The sequence below is a fragment of the Zootoca vivipara genome, chromosome Z1 (assembly GCF_965207765.1).
Source record: "Zootoca vivipara chromosome Z1, rZooViv2.hap1.1, whole genome shotgun sequence".
Classification (NCBI taxonomy): domain Eukaryota; kingdom Metazoa; phylum Chordata; class Lepidosauria; order Squamata; family Lacertidae; genus Zootoca; species Zootoca vivipara.
The window spans coordinates 60,137,986-60,162,304 of NC_142583.1; the positions used below are offsets into that span (position 1 = coordinate 60,137,986).

General features: G+C 43.2%; 1 protein-coding gene across 1 annotated transcript; it reads left to right on the forward strand.

Moving 5' to 3' along the window:
• The first annotated feature begins 333 nt into the window (after positions 1 to 333).
• Positions 334 to 23,796, forward strand: ABCG2 (ATP binding cassette subfamily G member 2 (JR blood group)). Its single transcript, XM_060278439.2, has 15 exons — positions 334 to 639; positions 2,658 to 2,717; positions 4,344 to 4,458; positions 4,689 to 4,841; positions 5,501 to 5,658; positions 8,544 to 8,695; positions 9,010 to 9,114; positions 10,595 to 10,836; positions 14,845 to 14,927; positions 16,399 to 16,488; positions 17,405 to 17,529; positions 18,458 to 18,612; positions 19,600 to 19,689; positions 21,015 to 21,115; positions 22,369 to 23,796. Exons 1-15 carry the CDS (start codon positions 458 to 460, stop codon positions 22,514 to 22,516), a joined length of 1,959 nt encoding a protein of 652 aa, XP_060134422.2. The 5' UTR covers positions 334 to 457; the 3' UTR covers positions 22,517 to 23,796.
• The last annotated feature ends 523 nt before the right edge of the window (positions 23,797 to 24,319 follow it).

A 24,319-nucleotide genomic window follows, 5' to 3' on the forward strand; every position in this document is an offset into this window, starting at 1 on the left:
TTTTGGCCTACAACTCCCATGATCCCTAGCTAGCGGGACCAGTGGTCAGGCATGATGGGAATTGTAGTCTCAAAACATCCGGAGGGCCGAGGTTGAGGAGGGTCAAGGTTGAGGAATCCTGCTGTATTCTGCTTTGTTGTTGTTGTTGTTTAGTCATTTAGTCGTGTCCGACTCTTTGTGACCCCATGGACCAGAGTACGCCAGGCACTCCTGTCTTGCACTGCCTCCCGCAGTTTGGTCAAACTCATGTTTTCTGTATTCTGCTACCATGCAGCAAAATATAGCTTCTGTTTAGGATCCATTATTTCCAGTAAAACAACAGAAGCAGAAAAACATTCTCCTGAATAAAGAATTTAAATATCTGTTAATGAGGGGCAGCTTGGAGCCACCTGAATTTTGTTGCTTATATTGTCTGTGTTCATATTGTTGTTTACAGGGATAAAGCTCCTCCGGAAAGATGGCTCAGAACCCACAAGTTGGCATCACCATGTCCGAGACCAGTACAAACGGCATCCCAGGCAAGAAGCAGATGAAACCCAGCACAGTCAGTTTTCACAACATCTGGTACAGAGTGAAGACAAAGTCTGGCTTCATAGGTTGCCGTAAAACAGTTGAGAAAGACATTTTGAGAGACATCAGGTATGTATTTCTCAGCCAGAATGTGCACTCACTTTCTATGTGTATGTGTGTGTATACTTTGAGAGTGTCCCCTGTGTTTCTCCTACATTTTCTTAGTACTGTAATCCTTACAACAGCCCTGTTATGTAGGCCAGTATTATTATCTCCATATTACAGATCAAGGGCAGTGCCTAAGGCAGTGTTACTGAGTGAGTTTTGAAGGATGAGTGTCAAATATTCTGATAAACCAGCCACAACCAAGTTCCTTACCTGCTGTCTTAGCTGTCGGTAGAGACCAGATCCTGCGAAATCCACTGGAAACTTGGGTGATATAGGTTAGGAAGAGGAGACTGCAACGGTTGAAAAGGCTGGTTTCAGAGTTCATTGCACTATCCAAAGCCCTTTCAGTGGACAATTTTTGCCTTAAAAAGCACAGGTGGAGGAAAGGTGGCCCTCTGGCAGCTAACAGATCTTCTGCCTAAGATGGCATGGGGAACTTTCTGTGGGAATTGCTGGATCTGAAATGGCAGCCACCGCTGTGGAAATCTGCCCGTGTTCGCTTATCGACCTACGTCGGGAAGAGAAACTGATCAAGCAAACACGACTGCGGTTTGCTGTGGTTGCAAACGGTGCGTAATTGACTATGAAGTTCAATGCTACATGAGAACAGGCAGTAATATGACTATAATTAACCAAATTACATTGCTCCCTGTGTGAAAGGTAACAGGGGGCCACACCCTAAGGAATATTTGGTAGCTTGCCCTTAGATAAAGTGAAATAATGTGCTATGAAAGCAGTCGCTATTATCCCTAGGGACCCATAGGGTTGATTTGTAAGTTTCAGGCGTCCCTGTGGATCCGCGATCAGTGCTGCATTAACTCTAGGCATCCCTCCCGCAACGTGTGATCGACTCACGCATGACCACATACACATGCAGTGCTGGGAATAAATAAATCGATTCAGACTTGGAATTGGCAGCAAGAGTGCTGGAAGAGTCCTTGTGGCTTCCGACCAGACCCTCCCTGGAACCTGAAGATTACTTCAGTGCGGGCAGAGGAAGCCTCGAAAAAACCGGAGGCACAGCTGGAGGGAGAGAACTTAATTATACCACATTGCGCTCATTGAAGTAAAGGTGCAATACAACTGTAATAAACTGTAATAAACCCAAAGATAGATGTTGTGTAAGTTATGCTGTAACTGCCGCAATAGTGTTAATTGCAAAAAATTGGAAGGCCGCTAATGTTCCGACAAAAGAAGAATGGCAAGAGAAATTATTTAATTATTATAATTTGGCTATAAAACACGAAAAAAAATTAAAGGAATAAAAGAGGATGAATAAAAAAATAATTGGAAAGCATTTACAGATTATCTGCAAATTAAAGTAGAGAATTTAAATCTCAACTCTAACATTTAAAGGTTCTATTTTGAAAATGTAAAGTGTTAATTGTAATAGGGTAAGAAAAGATCGAATTAGGGAAGTTGATGGATATGAAGAATAATATGAAATTATTGTAAATGTTAAAGTAAGGTATGTAGATTAAAAAAGAAAAAAAGCAGAAAAAAGGGATTAGTTCAGACCAGGTTGAGAAGTCGCAGGGAAGGGGAGGGAGGGAGGGAGGGAGGGAGGGAGGGAGGGAGGGAGGGAGGGAGGGGGTTGTCGAGGGAAGGAAATAGGACAACTGTAACACTTTTATGGCTGTAATTTGTTTTTATTGTGATCAATTGTAATTGTTGCGATATATAATAAAGTTTATTTTATATAATAATAATAATAATAATAATAATAATAATAATAATAATAATAATAATAATAATGTATGTATGTATGCCATCCTGAAGGGGAGCTTGTCTAGCATTGCCGCTGTAATGTTCACTCGCAGGGGCATGTTGAGAATATTGTACGGCAGCATTTTTAAAGGCCTCCAACCTTTTCAAACCCAGGCTTCACAAATCAATCTGGGGCTTAAGTTTGACTAATAGATGCAATGTACCGAAGGCAAAACAACTCACAAGAAATGTGCTGGTTTTGTGTGTTGCAGTGGCATAATGCGGCCTGGACTGAACGCAATCCTGGGGCCAACTGGCTGTGGCAAGTCTTCGTAAGTCTCGTGGCAGTGAGCAAAAGCGGCTACATGTTAACTTGGCCCTAATTCATACCCTTGACTAAAAGAAAGCCCTCCAGGCAGAAAACATGGCTTCATATATTGAAGCCCAGAAGGGTTCATAGTCTGGTCTTAAATAATTTTGCTGGAGGATCAGCCTGTTCCTGCAATTCTGGTATAATGTTGTGAGCATGTCCTCAGTTATGTTTCTCAGTGGGACTAGCTAAACCAGGGGTCCCCAGACTTACCGCGCGGCGGGCCGGAGGGCGGGGGAGTGCGTGCCCGTGCGCATGCGCACACGCACACGGGCGGGAAAAAAATCGCCGAAAATCACTTGTGCGCATGCGTATGGGCCTCCCCCGACCCGGAAGTGCACCAGAAATGACCTCTTCCGGGTCGGGAGAGGCCCATACGCATGCGCACAAAGGATTTTCGGCGATTTTTTGCCGATCTTTTAGATCGTCGCTGCGCTGTGCGCTGCGAGAGCGGGCGGCGGCAGCGGGCGGCGGGGGTCGTCGCGGGCCGGATTGGAAGGCCGATTGGGCCGCATCCGGCCCGGGGGCCGTAGTTTGGGGACCCTGAGCTAAACGATGCTGAATGTACTATTATGGTCTTGACAGAGCCAGACAGAGGAGCAGAGCAGTCTATAACCTGTGTCAAGACATCTGTGTGAACAAACTGCAAGTTATGTCCAACACACAGGGCTGGATTCATCTACCCTGTTCTGCTAGCAGAAGCCGGCAGAAGGCCTCCGGCTAAAATCATGGGGATTCCTTTCTTCCCCGTACGCCTCCTGCACGCACACACACACATACGCACACACACACACAATCTATTATGGAGGACTGGGAGACCGCCCAGAACAGCACTGGAGGGGAGGGGAGAAGAGGGGATATCATCCCATCGTGTGATAGGGTGTAATAGGGTGTGTTGAAATTTTCAACTTTCAATTTCCCCAAACGAGGGGAAAAGGTTGTAATGTGGCTTGGGAATTCAAAAGACATTTTGGTTAAATTAATAGAAATTAGTTTTTTTCTAGGTACGTAAAATGATAGGCTTCAGGAGCCAACACCATCAGTACAGCATGAGGCTCTTAATCTCAGGTTTGTGGGTTCGAGCCCCATGTTGGGCAAAAGATTCTTGCGTTGCAGGGGGCTGGACTAGATGACTCTCATGGTCCCTTCTAAGTCTATAGTTCCATGAATTTGGTGGTCTGTGCTTTTTAAAATAAAAATCTTAAATAGCAGCCACACCTGGGAAAAGCAGAATCAGATCAGAACCATTGTGGGGGGTGACGTTACTCCTTTCCCTCCATACCTTGGGCCTGATGAAAATCCTCCCCAGCTATACTTTTGCACTGGAAAGCAGCTTTCCTCTTGTCCATATAGTTGCTTTTGGAAAGGGTTGGGATGAGTTATTTCCATTAAAATTGTGCACAATCAAATCCAGTTTGACTCCCAGTGCATAGCTGTCACAGTTCTCCCTTTTTTTAAAGGGAAATTCCCTTATGCTGAATAGGCTTCCTCGCGAGAAAAGGGAAAACTTGACAGCTATGTCCCAGTGTGCTTTAACAAAAAAAAGTTGGGTGGGTGGGTGTCTTTTTCTTCTGCTTTTTTCTTCTAGACTACTGGATATTTTAGCCGCAAGGAAAGATCCCCATGGCTTGAGTGGAGACGTTCTAATCAATGGAGCCCCTCAACCTGCCAATTTTAAATGCATCTCTGGGTATGTCGTGCAGGTAAGCCACCGAAAGTCTCTGACTCTGTTTGTTTCACCCTTTACAAAATCCAGTATTAAATCAGCATTGCCCAGTGCAATGCATAGCCCAGTTTGCTTTATGCAAATGTTGCAGAGCATGGAATAGAGAAGGTTTGCCTGGAGCTGCGTGCGTGATTTGTGGCTTTGGTATGTGAACTGGAGCTCCCGATTTGAGTTGCGTGTCTATCTGTTTCCTTTGGATTTGTCCAGGATGATGTGGTCATGGGGACTTTGACCGTGAGGGAGAACTTCCAGTTCTCAGCTGCCCTCCGATTACCGAAGACTGTCAGGGAGCAGGAAAAGGAGGATAGGATCAACCAGATCCTCAATGAGCTGGGCTTGACGAAAGTGGCAGATTCAAAGGTAACAGTTCAGTGTCTGTGAACAGGGTGCTGGGCTAGATGGGCTATTGGCCTGATCCAGCAGGCTCTTTTTTAAGCACTTTCAAAACAGTCAGACAGTATCATCATTGCTTCTCCGAAACTACCGGTACGTCCAACATTTACTACATTCTGGGAGAAAAACTATATCAACAAGGCACTACAGAAAAAATTAAGATTTTCAGAGGTGAATGTTCTTTTGAACAATATACCCGTTGCATTGAAATTGACAACAGGACAGTGAAAATGGATTCTATGTGCCCTAATAGTGGCCAAGAGATTGATACTGATGGATTGGAAGAATAGAGACATACGATTCCTCTTAATCAATGGCTTGACAACATGACAACATTTGCAAAATATGGATAGCTTATAGACACAGACTATCTTTGAATACAACAATATTTGAAATGAGTTTACACAGAATATATTAGGTTATTGACAATTATATGTGTATTAGGATAATAAGAATATACACATTTGTATATTAATGTATGGTATATGTTTTTTTTCCATACTCACTTTCTTTTTTCCCTTCTCTATCATTATAAATGAAATTATTTTAATCTTTAATATTTTAAACATTATTTATATGGCATCATCGATGAACACAATATTGTTCAAGTTCTTGTTTTGCATTAGGTTGGAACCCAGTTCATTCGTGGCATATCGGGGGGAGAGAGGAAACGGACCAATATTGGCATGGAGCTTATCACTGATCCTGGAATCTTGTTCTTAGATGAGCCAACCACTGGATTGGATGCCAGCACAGCCAATGCTGTCCTGCTACTCATGAAAAGGTAATTGCTAGGAAAGGTACTGCATGTCTTTGGCTGTGCATGGGATAAAAATAATAGCACTTTCTTCAGCATCGATGCAAGGAAATGTGATGCCCAAAGTATGGTTCTTGTGTGAGCCACTGGGATTTAGTGGATAGGGTTGGAATTGGGCTGGAGAGAACACCTGCGTTCAAAGTTCTACCGTACTTAGCCATGTTATTTATGCTAGGAAACAACAATGCTTGCAATAAGTTACCTGAACCAGTGGGAGGGGTGGAGAAAGGCAACCTATTATTCCCTTCCTGATTCCTTCTTAATGAACTGCTTGTTGATATATTGATTGCTTCTCATGCTTTACTTCTTTCCTGCTTCTCCAAATCAGTTATTGTTAACTTGATTCCATGTTGGCCACATGTAAGCTTGAGCTGACATGTGGCTTTGTTTTTGCCATAAGTAATAAACCTTGCTTTCGTCTTTCAACCAGCCATCAGTTTTACTTGACTATTAAATTCTGCACTTCACTGCACTATATACCAGGCACCACAATTTATTTACTTAAAATTATTTATGTGCCGATGTACATACAATGTATTGCAGTGATTTCCAAATGTTAAAACACAACAGTAAACCAATTACTTCTCTAAAACCAGTCCAAAAAAAGTAAAAACAATATAGCAAAACAGCCAGAAAACATAGGATGTGGTAGTCAGCTTTAAAAGGTCAGATGGGACAAATTGTTTTGTGCAGAAAAGTGGTATGAACTTCTATTGGTAGGTACGATTGCAAAAAAGAGGGCCAACCTAGCTTCCCCATGAGATGGAATCCTGAGCAGGGCATCATCGGAAGATCTTAAGTGCCAGGAAGTTTTGTATGGAAGGCGACATTCCCCCTAGATAATTAAGACCCAAACTGGTTAGACTTACAGGGTGAATTTGGGTCAGTCTCTCCCTCTGAGCCTGCCCCATCTCACAGGTTTTTGTTGAGCTAGGGGAACCCACCTGTGCTTTCCCCAGGTACTTTGAGAAAGAGTCATATACTGTACAATAAATAAATGAGGCTTTGTTAAATAGGTTTAGTGTTTTTCAGAGAATCAATCTTGGATACAGTAACAGCACTTGATTTTTTTGGGGGGGAATGTTAGAGTTCTTTGATGGGACTTACAATACTCGCAGCCTCATAACAAGACAATAATAATTTATAATATAATAATAATTTATTATTTATACCCTGCCCATCTGGCTGGGTTTCCCCAGCCACTCTGGGCGGCTTCCAACAGAAACATTAAAATGCACTAATTTCTTAAACATTAAAAGCCTCCCTATACAGGGCTGCCTTCAGATGTCTTCTAAAAATCTGGTAGCTGTTTTCCTTTTGACATCTGACGGGAGGGCATTCCACAGGGCAGGCGCCACCACCGAGAAGGCCCTCTGCCTAGTTCCCTGCAACTTGGCTTCTTGCAATGAGGGAACCGCCAGAAGGCCCTCGGAGCTGGACTTCAGTGTCTGGGCAGAACGATGGGGGTGGAGACGCTCCTTTAGGTATACTGGACCGAGGCCGTTTAGGGCTTTAAAGGTCAGCACCAACACTTTGAACTGTGCTCGGAAACGTACTGGGAGCCAATGTAGATCTTTCAAGACTGGTGTTATGTTGTCTCGGCGGCCGCTCCCAGTCACCACTCTAGCTGCCGCATTCTGGATTAGTTGTAGTTTCCGGGTCACCTTCAAAGGTAGCCCCACGTAGAGCGCATTGCAGTAGTCCAAGCGAGAGATAACTAGAGCATGCACCACTCTGGCGAGACAATCTGCAGGCAGGTAGAATCTCAGCCTGCGTACCAGATGGAGCTGATAGACAGCTGCCCTGGACACAGAATTGACCTGTGGGGAGAGTACGGTGATAATAAATGCTGCTGAAAGAGTGGATTAGGCCTTGTGGACTAGGTTCCTTTTTGTCCTGCGGCTCACCGGACATTGGGGGATTGTAGCCAGCCTTTAACAAGCCTCATTTTCCTGGAGGTGTGCAATGCATTCATAATCTCTTCCTTCACAGGTATGCAGTTGAGCAGGTATTATGGAAGTGCACAACCAGGCACACTTCAAGAAGTACTAGTAACCTAACAATATATTAAAAAAAACCCTTAACCCCACTCCCAAGCCGTTTCTGACAGCCTACTCCCAGGTTTAGCTTGCCATACAGCAAAGCCAGTGTTAGAAACTGAGATATGAAAGCTAGGAGCTAAATGACACCTTAAACCTAGGTTATGAGCGCAACGAAATGTCTAGGCACGCTTTTTTTAATAACAAGAATACAAAGCTGAAAATGAAGGAACGGCAGCTAAAATATTATGTCCGTTTTTCACATGGTCTAGTCCTTCCCCTGTCCACCCCCCTAATATTCTTAAGAGGGTCTCTGCTCTAGCCTTCAGAGAGTAGCTAGAAGTGGGGAGGCAGGAAAAGGGCCTCCTTTCCTTCCATTCTGCAGGTTTAATCTGAAATCTTAGGCGCAGTACTGCACCCAGAGCTCAGAAACCACTCGTGCTAATGAAATTCCCCGCCACAAAATGTGCCCTAGAACAATGGGAGTTTCGAACATGGAGCAGAACTGAAAAAAGGCAGAAGCTACTGTATCTGTTGGGCCAAATGGGGGGGTGAAATCAGCTTGTCAGCTAGAACACCGAACATCAATATTCAGTGCCCATTATGGAAGTAGTCATAGCTACTGGGCTATAGAGAAGAGGTGGGGCAACACAGAGAGAGGTGGTCTCTTCACTTTGCGCAGCTGTATGTTGAGAATTTCGATCTATGATGAATTGCAGGGGTTTTTTTAGCTTGCAGATTTTGAATGAGTAATACTATGTTTTACAAAACCTTAAGCCGGTTGACACCTTTCTTACTGCCTACTCTGTTCAGGATGGCCAAGCAAGGGAAAACAATAATCTTTTCCATCCACCAACCTCGCTACTCCATATTCCGACTGTTTGATAAATTGACCTTACTGGCAGCAGGAAGGATGCTATATCATGGACCAGCTCAGAACGCCCTAGAATTTTTCAAATCCAGTGGTAAGGTTTCAGAAGACTCTCTACTGAACATAGTGGGGGCTGCTATATGTGAGCATATCTCCCCATTGTTGTTTTGTTAAAGTCAGCTCAATTTGGCTTTGCCACAGGGGAGTGGGTTGATATATTTATCACAATAGCCCAGTCTTGAAGTTACCAGAGCATGGGTGGCTGCAGGCTGTTTGATAACCTGGAGACCTTTTGGGGTGGGGTGGGGGACAGATCTGAATATTTTGAATACACAATCCCAAGTACTTTGCAATACATTTTCACCACCTGCTCATTGAAAGACCTGCAAGCATTTTATTTCTTTGTAGGTTACGAGTGCGAACCGTACAACAACCCTGCTGACTTCTTTCTGGATGTCATTAATGGAGACTCGACAGCTGTGGCTTCAAACAAGACCGGTGAAATTGAAATAGGTATGCAAAACACAGTTTCTTTCTTAGAGTCACTGCGTGGTGTGCTATATGAAGAGATGCATTCTGCACTGATTAGCTTTGCCATAGAGAAATCGCTCCTGTACGATACCATTCAGAGACCATTGGTTTGCATAGTGCTGGTGCCAGCACAACAATCTATACAAAGATCATACCCATGTGTTGTGCAGATGATGGCATTCAGTCAGCATTCACGCCTACCTCCCACTGGTACTGATACATGGTGAAGTCTCAGCACCCACAAGTCGACAAAGCATAAGACCCTGAATCTCAGGGTTGTGGGCAAAAGATTCCTGCATCACACGGGGTTGGACTACACCCTCGTGGCCCCTTCCAGCTCTACAGTCCTATGATTCTATAAGTAACTGTTGGATCAGAGCAACAAAGGGCTGGTTTCAAACCAGCCTGACAAGGAAGCTCAAATCCTGCCCAGGCAGCAGTGAACTGCTGCTGAGCCACCATTGCATCCAGACCCCCGTCACTCATGCTAGCAGGGGCATAAGTAGGCATAAATCCCTGTGCGAGCCTGGAGTTGGTGCAGCAATTGGACCTGATGCTGTCGAGTGATGGCAGTTGGGTTGGCTGTGGAGCTAGCACATCCTGGGCCTGCTTAGCCCCTCCCTGCCTCATTTTGGTACTTTACTGCTTGTGTGGACCTGCTAATAGTTCTTCTGTCCACTCACATGCTTGGAATGGGAAACTGCCCTTGTAGAGTGACTCCGGCATTACTCTGTGGCTGGAAGACACTGAAGGCCTCCAGTCAATCCAAAACCACTTCATCCTGGCACAAAGAGGGTTGGGATTGCAGTCTAATGGTCTAGGACCAGGATACCTGGAAGATTGCCTCCTATCATACAACTCTGGTCATTCCTTAGGGTCGTTGGGCCAGGCTGAACATGGGACAGGGTCTTCTTCTCTGTCACCATGTCTTAACTTTGGAATGTCACCTGAGAGATCAAGTACATGTGAAAAGCATCTAGGTGTCTTAGTTGGACCACCAATGCAACATGGCTGCAAAATGAAGAAGAAGCTATTCCAGTCTTAGGCTGCATTAGCAGACAAATTCATGGAAGATCTACTTATCAACAGCTACTAGGCATGATGGCCATGCTCTGCTTCCACGGTCAGAGACAGTAATGCTTCTGAATGCCAGTTGCTGGAAACTGCAGGAGGGAAGAGGGTCCTTGTGCTTGAGTCCTACTTGTGGGTTTCCCACGGGTATCTGCTGAGAACAGGATGTTCGACTAGGTGGGCAATTGAGGTTCTTCCTGTGTCCATTTCATTCAAACAGCGGACAAAACTGAAAGCGAAGAGCCTCTTTGGATGGTATGAACCCTAGTCCACAAAAGCTTATGTCGTATAAAGTACAATACCAGGCTTTTATGTTTTGTATTTTGTGCTCTAGCTCAACTCCTATAGATCCAGAAGACCATGTTAAATGTATTTCCCCATCTCTCCAAAGATAACATTGACGAACACATCAGTCATGATAAGTCACTGCCAGAGAAATTGGCAGAGAAGTATTCCAGTTCCACTTTCTACCAAGAAACCAAAGCAGAATTAGAGAGGCTGACTTCGGTGATCCAGAGGCAGACCTCTTTCCGACAAATCACCTACTCCACTCCCTTCTTTCACCAGCTCAAGTGGGTCTCTAAACGCACGTTCAAAAATCTGCTAGGCAACCCGCAAGCCTCCATAGCACAGGTAATACTAGTCATTTAAAGTGCTTTCTTCATTAATCTACACCCCAGTGATACAATACTTGCACCGACTTGTGCAGCTGGTGAGTTACTGCTGTGCGCATGTTGATTGCACAAGAAAGAAGCTTGGGCTATTGGGGGCTTCCAGGTGGAGAAAATGGCAGAAATAACAAATGGATACTAGAATGCACCAGTGTTTTCCCATAGATGCTGGAATATTTCACCAGGTGTCATGATGACCACCCACATTTTGTTTTGGGGATGGTAGTTGCCCGACTATATTGGATGATGCTCACCTAAACCATTTCTTTATTTATGAGATTTGTTTCCCTCTCTCCGTAAAAGATGCAACCATTAAATACGGCAAGGGAATTAAAAACAGAACCAATAAAATGAAGCGGTTAAAATAAGCAGCATCTAAACCAGTAAAAACCAGCAGCAAAAACAAGAGGTTCCATGACATTCACACAAGCCACTAAAACTAAAATTCCTAGGGAAACGGGTATGTTTTGAGTTGCCACTGGAACAACTGTAGTGTAGGCACAGTGCTATTTTTCTAGAAAAAGAGGCGGCAGAACTCAGCATGAACTCCTCCCTTGTTCTCTTGTAATGGCAATGGGGCCTACCTGAGAGGTGCCAGAACTGAGTTCCAGTGGGAAAAAAGCCCTGTGTAGGTGTCATCCATACCTCTGTGGGAAGAGCATGCCAAAGTCTGGGGGGGGGGCAACACAGAGAAGGCCCTATCTTGTTTTACTTGTTTTGAATAACCAGAAGTCTCTCTTTTAAGTTTCTTGTTTTCTGTCTCCTTCCCCCTTGCCACAGGGTTTTCTGTTCATAGACTTCAGAATAATTAATTAATTAATTAATTAATTAATTAATAGTGGCTATCCTGGTCTCCAGCTCCATATTAGGAAGCAGCACCCATTTCGCTGAGGAGACCTACATATTAGGCCAAAAATACATACTGTACTGTGTCTCATGGTTGGCCCCTACACAGAGGGCAGGGAAAGAGGGCGTTGGCTAAAGCAGGAGATAGGAGGATGCCTTAAGGCAGGGGTCAGCAGCCTTTTTCAGCCGTGGGCCGGTCCACCGTCCCTCAGACCATGTGGTGGGCTGGACTATATTTTGAGAAGAAATAATGAACGCATTCCTATACCCCACAAATAACCCAGAGATGCATTTTAAATAAAAGCACACATTCTACTCATGTAAAAACACCAGGCAGGCCCACAAATAACCCAGAGATGCATTTTAAATAAATGGACATATTCTACTCATGTAAAAACACACTGATTCCCGGACCCTCCGCTGGCCGGATTGAGAAGGCGATTGGGCCGCATCCGGCCCACGGGCCTTAGGTTGCCTACCCCTGCCTTAAGGGAAGAGGAGACTGGCTCTGAGGGCGAGGATCACCTGGAAGAGGCTTGGTCGGGGGAAAGTGACAGGGAGGATGAAGAGTGCCGGGGGGGGGGGGGAGAGACCTTGCAGAGAGCAGCAGCAGGGACTCGGTGGAATGAATATGGGACCGGTGGAAGAATTGATCAAAGCAAGCAAGGAGCCCAAACGCCCCTCTCCCCACCACTACTGTTAGGAGGGAAGAAGAGTTTGGCTGCATGCACATAGCAGCTTGGAGAGAATGACAGCTAAACACAGGTGGGGAATGTCTGAGGGAATGTGGGAGAGAGTTCCAGCTGAACCTAGGTGGAGAACGCCTGAGGAAATGTTCACAGCTGTGCCTGGCCAGGCTAAGTTGGGGCTGGAATAATAATAATAATAATAATAATAATAATAATAATAATAATAATAATAATAATAATAATACCGGTAATTTATTATTTATACCCCGCCCATCTGGCCGGGTTCCCCCAGCCACTCTGGGCGGTTTCCAACAAAACACTAAAATACAGAAATCCATCAAACATTAAAAGCTTCCCTAAACAGGGCTGCCTTGAGATGCCTTCTAAAGGTCTGGTCATTGTTGTTCTCTTTGACCTCTAGTGGGGGGGGGCATTCCACAGGGTGGGTGCCACCACCGAGAAGCAAAGAGCATGTGATCTCTGCACCTGCAGTTGACTCAGCTGACTGCAGCTCTCGCCCATCCCTCCACCCTGGAAGGGTGCTCAGAAGAGAGAGCGTCCCTCAGGCTGAAAAGGAAGTTCCCCACTTGGTTTTAACCCCATAGGCCTTTTAAACTGGTACTATGAAATTGACATGCTTTACTGCCATTTCCCTTTTCCCTTCATTGTTTATATAAAGGTATGCATAAAAAAGAAGAAAATTAAAAGGTTCCACGCTCCTCCTGGTCAAAAAAGTGGCAGAGGCGGGATATGATTTGAAGTGGTGAACAAGGGAATGTTGCTTATCCCAAATCAGCTTTAGGCCTGTATTTCCCCCAGCTGCATTTATTCTGAGCCCCAACAAATATGCATCTGGGTGTCCTGAAAGGGGAAGGTTATCTTGGTGAGGGGAGCGCAGGGGAGAAGAGGAAGGCCATGAGAAGGTTTAAGTTTCTCCCACCTTTAGATGTTCAGCAAACCTATTCGGCCCTTAGACGTTGGGGCTCTATAAAACATCTAATTAGATCCATTTGATTCCGCCTCATACTTTTGTTGTCCACAAGCCGAAAATCTCCTCAGAATCCTAGAATTACGGCCTTTGATTCCATGTGTATGTTGATATTATGGAGATCTCCCTTAATTGCTTTGTAAAAGCTTGACCTTGTGACAAGAATAATGCCCTTTTAGAGCTTTTTAATCTTCCAGGGTTAACGGTCCTGACTCCCCAGCCCCTCCAATCGTTTTGATCTCCCTAACCTCATTAGGAATGGATTTGAAAGGCGGTCTCCAAATGCCCTACAGTTCGTTTAGCCCTCTTTTTTTAATCTTCTCAATTGGGCCTTGCTATGATCCTTGTTTTCTACTACAATTGGCTTAGTGCTTGGATTATCCCTGACATTTGGTCCTTTCGGCAGGTTCTTAGCATCACGGTACCATGTATGGAGGGCCCTCTGTTGCGTTTGAGGGCTGTTCTTGCCAAACTGCCTGATACCATCACATTGGCCGCAGTTTTAATCATTCATACTTAATTCTTGATATGCGGTCTCTTAACCATTCTGGCAGTACCAGCCCAATACATTTTGAGTCATCCCTACCTAGCAGGGCCAGTGCTCAAGGGTGAAGGGAATTGTAGTCCAAAAAAAAAATGGCTGGAGACTCGTTTGGGAAACCCTATTCTGAACCTATTTGGGCTGCCTTGAATCCACACCCTTCTTCAAAGTTTGCTGCATACATCATCACAGGCCACTGCCAGTTATGAGACTTACTTTATCATTAATATTATTTTATTAATGATATCAAAAATATTATTATTTCAAATGTAGATCATGCTAAGAAACCCGAGTAATAAAAAAATGCTTGGGCTGCAATTCTATGTCCCAGGCTCGGGAGGAAGCCCCTTTACATTCCAGGAACTTACTTCCGAGTAGATTTGAATAGAATTCTATTGCACTGTGTAAATAAAAAATAAAAAAAATACAACCGTGCACCCACAAAATAAATAGCAGCAGGAGATGAGACCTCAGTAAAACAGCCATAATCCAAAAAATAAAAGTCAGTTGCAAAATGTTGTTGTTTGGTCGTGTCCGACTCTTCGTGACCCCATGGACCATAGCACACCAGGCACTCCTGTCTTCCACTGCCTAAACAATATAAACAGCTTGAGCCGATTTCAAATGCCTCCTTAAAAGGAAAAAGGCACGTGTCTGGTATGCAGTTTCTCAGGCTGCAGCCGGTTTAACCTGCTAAATTCCAAAGTTCTATATGAAACCATGATAACTAATATGGTGCATGTGATGGTTTTTAGCTGCTGGAGGGTGTTTCATTGCTAATGACAACTCCAGCTTTCAGAAGAAATTCGATTTGCATTTGTCTTCAATTTTGTAGTTGACAGCTAGTGATTTTTGCACTCGATTGTATGCAATATAACACTGCTCTATATTATGTTTATATTTCAGGTCTGTGTTACCGTTTTCCTGGCATCAGTCGTAGGTGCCATATTCTATGGGGTAACGAACGATAATATTGGTTTGCAGAACAGGTGAGCAATCCGGGGGCCGTGTGATGAGAAAGTGGCTGCAGTTTTTGATTCCCCCAATAATTTTTATTTGCTATATATAAGTTACATACATACAAAAAGCAGTATATTGTACAAATAATACATATTACCTTAACTAGCATATGCAGAAAAAATGAATAGTAAAAAGAAAAATACAAAAATTACGAAAATAAAAATTAGAAAAAAAGGAAAAAAAATACCAAAAAGAAAACAGTTGACTTCCTTCCACTACTATACAGTTCCTATAATCTTTGGTTGCCTGTAATCATTTTAAACTTTACGGAGAGACAATTTGCTTACCTGTGGAGTTTTTAATCTACACTAAGCCAATCATAATTTGGGGAATCTACCTTCTTCAGAAGGGTGGCGCTGTGGTCTAAACCACAGAGCCTAGGGCTTGCCGATCGGGTTGGTGGTTCGAATCCCCACGACGGGGTGAGCTCCCGTTGCTCAGTCCCTGCTCCTGCCAACCTAGCAGTTCGAAAGCATGCAGTGCAAGTAGATAAATAGGTACCGCTTCGGTGGGAAGGTAAACGGTGTTTCCATGCCACATGACCTGAAAGCTGTCTGCAAACAAACGCCAGCTCCCTTGGCCTGTAAAGTGAGATGAGCGCCGCAACCCCCAGAGTCGCCTTTGATTGGACTTAACTGTCAGGGGTCCCTTTACCTTTACCTTACCTTCTTCATATAGTTTGTAAAGATGCCTCATACCAGCATCCTGTTCTCACAGTTGCCTGTGGGAAACCAGCAAGCAGGATCTGAGCCCAAGAGCACACTCTCCCCTCCTGTGGCTTCCTGGAACTGGAAGCATTAAGAAACATTGGTGCTTCCCATTTTGAAGTTTGCAATTTAGCTCTGTCACTTTAAAAAGACAGCCTGTAAAACAGGCTTCCTCAAACTCAGCCGCCCTCCAGATGTTTTTGGTCTACAACTCCCATGATCCCTAGCTAGTAGGACCAGTGGTCAGGGATGAAGGGAATTGTAGTCTCAAAACATCTGGAGGGCCAAGTTTGAGGAAGCCTACTGTAAAATAAAGACTATTTTCTGCTTGGCCTTTATACATCTCTTTTACTGTATTCTTAAACTGGATAGGACTGCTAACCAGTCAGTATCTTACTGTTCTGTCTTGTAAAACCAGGCGATGGCAGCTCCTCCTTTAAATTTCTGACTCCCTCCCCTCCCAGCTTTGCTGCCATTCCTGCAAGATTAAGTACTTGCCCTTCCCATTCTGCCTTGACTCACCTCCCAATGGACTAGTATCTTTAACATAAATTGGCAGCTGTAAAGGCCTGTTTTCTACCAGAAATGGAGGTTCTGGCGAGGCAGTGGTGATGAGAACATGGGATCGTCCAAGGATGAGCTTGCTAAAGAAGTGGGTTTTGGGGAGGAAAGAGGGTCCTTTTTGCAAATATCAAATATTTTTTCGACAATCCTTATTCCCTCCCCCCAATAGAATTGGTGCTATGTTCTTTATGACCACCAACCAGTGTTTCAGCAGCATTTCCGCTATTGAACTTTTTGTTGTGGAGAAGAAGATATTTATGTAAGTAGAACACTGCTGAACAGGCAACACTGTATTGTTGTTGTTATTATTATTATTATTATTATTATTATTATTATTATTATTATTATCATCATCATTATATTTACCTTATTTATTTGTTTATTTATTTATTTCAAGAATGATCTTTCTTACCCGCCCTTCACCATAAGGTCCCAGGGCAGGTTGCAATTTTAAAACGCAATATTAAAACGAGTTCAAAACATATTAAGAGTCACAGGAATAGGGTGGGTCCTAATATTTAAGCCCAGGAAAAGAATGAGACAGAAACTACATAATGAAGGTCTCAGATACACCTCTGTGGAGAGGTAATTTTATAGTATAGGGAGTTTTATTTAAATGTTTGGTGTTTTATTATGTTTTTATATCTGTTGGAAGTTGCATAGAATGGCTGGGGCAACCCAGCCAGATGGGTGGGGTACAAATAATAAAATTATTATTATTACAGCATAGGGTCACACCTTCTTCCAGGCCACTCCCCCCCAAAAAAAACCAAGCCTGAGGGTGGTGAACTACCAGGAGTTCTACCCTATGCTGATCTTAACACCCAAGAAGTTCTAAAGGGAAGGAGGCAGTCTTATAGTCTAACCCAAACTACAATTTCTAGCCTTCCCTGAGAAGAGGAAGTAACTGTTTTACATCTCTGGTCTGCATGACCCCAATGTATATTTTTCTGGCAGATATTTTTTTAAAAAAACTATTTAATTCCTAGCATGTTTTCTTGAAAGACTGATAAATAAGACTAAACAGATGTAATTTTTTTATTGGTTTTATTCTTGTAATGGCAACCTCAAAGTTTCGCCAAACTCCATACAATGTATCTCGGTTGTTTATTGTGTGAAATTATTTGAGTACTTCACAACTTTACCTGGTAATATTGTACTGTTTATATTTGTAGACATGAGTACATCAGTGGATACTACAGAATTTCTGCATATTTCTTCGCAAACCTAATTGCTGATTTAATACCCATGAGGTCTTTACCAAGCATTATCTTCACAAGCGTTGTTTATTTCATGTTAGGTAAGTCTGTTGTCTTTGAAGCTATACAACAGAGCTTGCCATGTGGGTCCTGCAACAAAATTTTGCCGTGTGCGAATGCTCCTGTTCAGCTTTCCAGCCCATCAACCCTACACACTAGGATATTCCATCCCTCCGTCACCAGGGCTTTTTTTTCAGCTGGAACTTGCCAGAACTCGCACCTCTCAGGTGGGCGCTATTGCCATTATAAGAGAACAAGGGAGGAGTTCATGGTGAGTTCCGGTTCCTCTTTTTCTAGAAAAATAGCACTCTCTGGCACCCAAATCAGGTAGGCATCATTTCATGACCGCTGCCATGCTTCGCCCTCATTGAAGTGTTTTGGAGCTTTGTCTTGAATTTAATCCCTTTTGTTTCTCCCACTCCCCTACTTTTTCCATATTTCTGCAAACCTGAGATGTACAAGGGCAGAGTGGGATGGTGGTTTCAGCCAGCAGGTTTATTGCTGGTGAAACCGCAGCCACTCTGCCTCCAGTGCCTGGCTGCAGATTGTTGCTTCCTTGGTGCGCTAGGTGCTGTTTGCAGAGGGATTCTGGAGGCAGCTGTTTCACCCGCAATATACTGCTGAGTGAAGCTGTCATCGCAGTCCACCCCTTATATCGGTCCAGGGCGATATATCGCCCAGGCCTATCCCGAAGGCCAAGTAATGTCTGAATGGGCCATTGGCAAGTCACGCTCTTTCAGCTTTCCACCTAAAACTAGAAAAATATAAGCAACCTCATATTATTCGTTGTAAAGCTGCACAAGGAGTAGAAAGCATTTCGCCCATGCAGACGTTATTAAATATAAGGATGCAACTTCATGAAAATAAAGTGTATGCAAAGTTTATGATGCCTAATAAACTAGTAACATGGTACAATGTTTGACTGTATCTTTTTCATCAACAACATGCCTTTTCTTTTCAATCTCTAAGGTCTAAAGCCAACAGCAGAGGCCTTCTTTATCATGATGTTTACTCTGATGATGGTATCTTACACAGCGACTTCTATGGGGCTAGCAATTGCCACAGGACAGAGTGTCGTGGCTGTAGCAAATCTACTCATGACCATCACCTTTGTTTTTATGATTGTGAGTATCCTTAAATGGTTGATAGGAAGTTGCTGGCATTGCAGCAGCTAGGAAACTGAATCAGGTGGGTGCCCCCTTTTTTTAATAACTAAAATTTTATTGCCGGAATCACTTTTTATTGAGTTTTATAAACAAGGACCATAGGAATAGTGAACAATACTAATAAATAGACCAGGTTTTCTCATGTCATTTGTCTATCACAAAACTAGCATAATAAATTTGCAGTATGATCTACAACAGGCATCCCCAAACTGCGGCCCTCCAGATGTTTTGGCCTACAACTCCCATGATCCCTAGCTAACAGGACCAGTGGTCGGGGAAGATGGGAATTGTAGTCCAAAACATCTGGAGGGCCGAAGTTTGGGGATGCCTGATCTACAACATAGGGTTCATTATTAGTGGTCAACGTGTAAGTTCTTGGTTCCTGAATTGGTTTAAACAAAAACAACGGGGAAACAGGATAGATCAGAGTTAACAGATAACATTCAACATCACATAACTAAACACCTAATCAGGAGCCCTTGTGGTTGAGCTTAGATTAAGTATGAGTAATGGTCATTTTTCCTCTTATGTTACCTATGAAACAATATAAAGTGTTGGTAAATTGATGGACGTGGGAGGGGTTTCCAAAGTGAAGCTAATACTTTATGTTTAAATTTAGAACAGTCAGATTCAGCCAAATGCTGATGGGGGGGTGAGATTGTTCGTTTTCTGGAATACTGGCATATGTTATGGAATTAAACCACACTGGAGTAAAGCCAACTTTCTTGACCTGTCCATGTGTCAACCATACTTTATTTGTTAAATCTTTCAAGGAGGGCTGATTCCCAAACAGTTTTGTACCAATTGCACAAGGTCTTTCCACTGTCTGGTTATGTTGCATCTCACTCCTTATAAAATGGCTCATTAATTCTTTATTATGTAAATCCAGATAGTTGACTACAAAGCATCATTGGATTAAATTTTTAATTATGGTTTTGTCTGCAGATTTTCTCTGGGTTGTTGGTAAATCTCACCAGTATACAGCCCTGGCTTGCCTGGCTCCAGTACTTCAGTATACCTCGATATGGGATGGTAGTAAGTGCTTCATGCAAATAATCACTCCCCCCCCCCCAAAAGTAACTACAACAGAGCCTTGGTGAAAGACAAACTAATCATCTTAAGCCCTTGGAAATTCTGCCCCATAATTACAGGCATATCTAAGGTTACAGTCGTAAACATACTTGCTAGAGAGTCTGCCCACTGAATGTAGGTCATACTCCTGAGTAAACATGCATAGAATTGTGTTGTAAGATCCAGTGAAAGCAAAAGGACACATCACTTTCAACGTAATCCTGAAGCTGTCCGCAATGCCTAGGTTAACAGCTGCCCCTAAAGTCGACCTGGGCTGAAGCACTTCATGGACTGCTGGAGCATTTGACTACAAAGTCATTTAGAATCATAGAATCGAAAGAGTTGGAAGGGACCACAAGGGTCATCTATATTCCAACCCATTGCAATGCAAGAATCTTTTGCCCAATGTGGGGCTTGAACCCACGACCCCGAGATTAAGAGCCCCATGATCTACTGATTGAGAAGTCCCAGCTGTAGTAATTGGGGCTGAAGAATAGCTTCCTTTATACTCACCACCACAAAAAAGTCTACAGTCTGGGAGCCACCAATTTCAAATAAAACCCTACCATTATGTGGCTGTAAATAATAATAAACATGCAAATATACTGTATATGGCACTTTCCCCAAATGCTCAGAGCATTTCACATACAACCTTTGTGTTCCTTACAACAACATTACTCCCATATTTAACCTGACCCAAAACACCCACCCACCCCCACTCACACATGAAACAAAGACCACCATAGCCAATAACAAATGAGCAATCATACCCTAGGCCAACTCCAACATCCCTCACCACCAAAGGAACATAAGCAAACAGCAGGGAACCACAACAAGCGACACTGACAAAAAAAAACCCCACATACATTAAATAAAATAGAAACATCGTCACCTGACCCCATCCCCACCCATCTTTCCCCATCTACCTCTTTTTCCCTTTTCTTCCCAATGTCGCAACAAATGAAACTGATCTGTAAAAATGTTACGAGAGACATTGCACATACTTTTGTAAATCAAGAAAATCTTTAATTAAGAAAAGATATTACTCCCATATTGCAAACGGAAGAGGGAATGTTGAATGGTAATGGCTTGTCTGATATCACCCAACAAATGTCATAGCTGAAGTGAGGACTAAATCAGCAAAACAAACTCACAGCTCATTTTCTATCCTATACTAGCTAGAAAAGAACAGTCTGCACACTACAACATTTTTTACATGAAACTACACTGCAACAACTCTCTAGCTGTTACTATGCCTTTATATCATTTTTTTCTTCTTACTTTCAAAGGCACTGCAGGTTAATGAACTTGCTGGTCTCAATTTCTGCAATATAAGCATGAATGAAAATTGGAGCAATTCTAGCTGTACAGAGCTTAGCAAATTACAGATGTAAGTAAAATATTTTTTCATTCCAACTAGATCTAACCCAATTAGCGGGAGGCACCTACAAAGCCCGAGAGTACTGTTCACATTAATACGACGACTGCGTTCAGACATACTGAACCATAGTTTAATGCAATGTGAATGGATCTAGGTGAGCCTTGGGTTTCATTTGCTTCCCTGTCCCCTCCAAAAATGATCATTGTTTTGGATGCCTCCCAGAGGAAGAAAGGCATTAGAAAGAAATTGCTATGTTACTGTTTTGACACCACACTCTTTATTATAGCAGTGGCACTATGAATGGTTTTAGCCTAATCCCTTTAAATGAGGAATTCTAGAAACCCCTGAGCCAAATCAGGTCAGGGGGACATTTCACTATATATATATAACTTATTCCATTAAGTACATACAAAAAAACAGCTGTCTTAATTGCAAATTAATTCATAACCATGAAACTAGGATCATGCTTACTGCCCACTTGTATGCATATGGAAAATCCACGCACAGTCTGTAAGCTTTTCTTTTCTGTGCTGTGCATTTTGCAGAATTTAATCTTGGTCATTCTGGATGGCCCGATGGAACATAGGAAGTTGATTTATACCGGGGGTGGGTGGGGGTGGCTGATGTAGTCTCACCGCCACTGCCCAAGCACATCCCTTCCCCCAAATGATCCCACTAATTTTGCAGTAATGTCAAAAGAAGAAGTTAAAATTATATACAGCACTGGGGTTAGGTGGAGAAGTTTTTAAATCTGCCAAACCCAGTACCCTGATGGGAAGGCAAATTGCCCATTCCTTGGTCATCAGACTGATCATCTGTGGAGTGCAGAGGGGTCAGTATCCCTCCTCTTCAGCTGACCAGATGAGGATGGAGGTTGTGTTCTGTGTGGTGTCTACCTTCATTCTTAGCCAAACCTACTGCTGCCATGTGGTCCCCAGAGTGTTGGCTAAGGATGGGTGCACCCTTAGGCCAAAAAGCTTAGCTATCCTTGTTTTATAATGAATCAGACCAGTGGTCCATCTAGCTCAGTGCTGTCTACACTGATGGCAGTGGCTCTTCAGTTTAAGATAGGGAATCTTTTCCTGCTCCACTATAGTAGATGCCCAGGACTGAAATTGGGACTTCTACCATTGGGAAAGGGCTACATGTTCTTTCTGTGCTAAGCTGCAGTCGCTGGCTACTTCTGGAGGGGAGGGGAACACTTATAATACGTTGCAATTCTAGGATTAATTCTCAAAGCCTCTACTTGCATTTCTTTGTAGATGCACTGGAGAACAGTATCTCAACAGCCAAGGGATCAAACCAACTGCATGGGGCTTGTGGCAGAACCATGTTGCACTTGCTTGCATGACCATAACTTTCCTTACGATTTCATACATGAAGCTGTGTTTCATGAAAAAGTTCTCTTAAAAAGCAGCAGCTTGGAAAACAGATTTATGATCCAGCTCTGCTCCAAGTAGCAGAGCTAAAGGAACGACTATTCTCTTCTGTTGACAGCCTTATTTCTTTCTTAGAACATATAATGGAGAAAAACATTGGCAAACGTCTGCATTTGTAGTGCACAAAAATATTCTCTTTCAAGATTGCTATACTCATTTAGTGGCACTTCCAAATGCAATCAGGCAAATGCCTCAACAGTTATTTGCAACCAGCATGCATGATCCAATCAAGACTGACCACTTGTAAGCTCTGTAAATTTCAGTCGGAGAGAGTTCATCATGTGTTTAATTCTCCAACAGAAACCAATAGGATATGAAGTGTTTAAGTTTGGTGTCCATACACTTGGCATGGTGTTTGGAAAGGAGAGGCTGTCGTGCATATTGTTGCACACAGACACAGGCAACTTCCTTTTCAGACACTGCACAAAACATTGACATCGGGGTGGAGGACTTCATGCGTTTATTGAACGTGGTGCTAGTGTGTCATGTGAAAACCCATTAAGTGTATCAGATATGCAAAGCAGCATATACTAGGATCTCAACAAGGTTTGCTTTATTAAAAAAAAGAAAAGAAAAGCAGCTTGGGGAGACAGGGTGAATGTGTGTAGAGATTAAGTGGGACAGGGAGCTGGGAGAAAGGATGCTCCTTGTTTTCATCACTGCAGGTTACGCACCCCCCCCCCCCGGCTTCCTATCCCATACCCACTTTCATTTAAATCAGAATTCAAGCTATTATTTCATTGCATGTAGTTTGTGAAATATCTTCTTTCTCTCCCCCCTGCCCCAAATAGGAGCTAGTCAAGGAATCAGCATATCTCAAATTTAATTTAGAAATGCTTTTATTTAGGGCATCCTATGAATGGGAAAGATTTGCATATGAATTGTAACCAAATAGTTGAAAAATAACTTCTTATTATACACTTTATGAAAAGGATCGTGTTCCTTGAAGTGCAATCAGTTACAGATACACAGTATTATGGTTAATGATTTTTTTAAAAAAATAAAAATGATAAATATTTCCTTTCTGTTATGTAGCCTCTTTGCCCCAATCTGAGTTTAGGTTAGGGGGCAGAACCTCATGAGCTGAGTTGGAGCCTGAATGGCTTACAGCTTTATCACTTCCAACTCACCCTCAATCTACTTTCATCTCTGCTGTGTGCTGATATTCTTACTGAAGAGTGTGGGCCTTAGGGAACAAGGGCAGACTGTCATGTTACACTTGTACAGCATTTTGTTTCTGTAGGAACCCTGAAAATAAACAAACAAATAATATCAGATGCAGTGAATGTGTTTTGGTTTCAGCCTTTTCAGACACAGGCCCCACCTTTTACACATACATGCGTTTGGGGACCCATTTCTTAATCTTAAACCATATGTGGTGGTAGTGCTCCTGTTGAGACCCACCTTGGATCAGGCTATGTATGACCCAGTAGCTGGCCCTGACCCACCAGTTGAAGACCAGTGAATGAGTGCAAACTGCTGCTCCCTAAAACAGTGGAGCTGCAAGCTCTGGCCATTTGGGTGGAAGTTCAGGGCTTCCCACTCATCAAAATGAGTAAGGTAAAGGTAAAGGTACCCCTGACTGTTAGGTCCAGTCGCGGACGACTCTGGTTGTGCGCTCATCTTGCTCTATAGGCCAAGGGAGCCGGCGTTTGTCCGCAGACAGCTTCCAGATCATGTGGCCAGCATGACTAAGCCGCTTCTGGCGAAACCAGAGCAGCGCATGGAAACGCCGTTGACCTTCCCGCCGGAGTGGTACCTATTTATCTACTTG

Excerpts from the sequence above, each read along its gene's own strand:
- ABCG2 (XM_060278439.2), top strand. The coding sequence starts at position 458 with ATGGCTCAGAACCCACAAGTTGGCATCACCATGTCCGAGACCAGTACA. Across the intron at positions 9,115-10,594 it reads GACCGGTGAAATTGAAATAG|ATAACATTGACGAACACATC; the intron begins GTATGCAAAACA and ends ATCTCTCCAAAG. Across the intron at positions 17,530-18,457 it reads CGTTGTTTATTTCATGTTAG|GTCTAAAGCCAACAGCAGAG; the intron begins GTAAGTCTGTTG and ends TCAATCTCTAAG.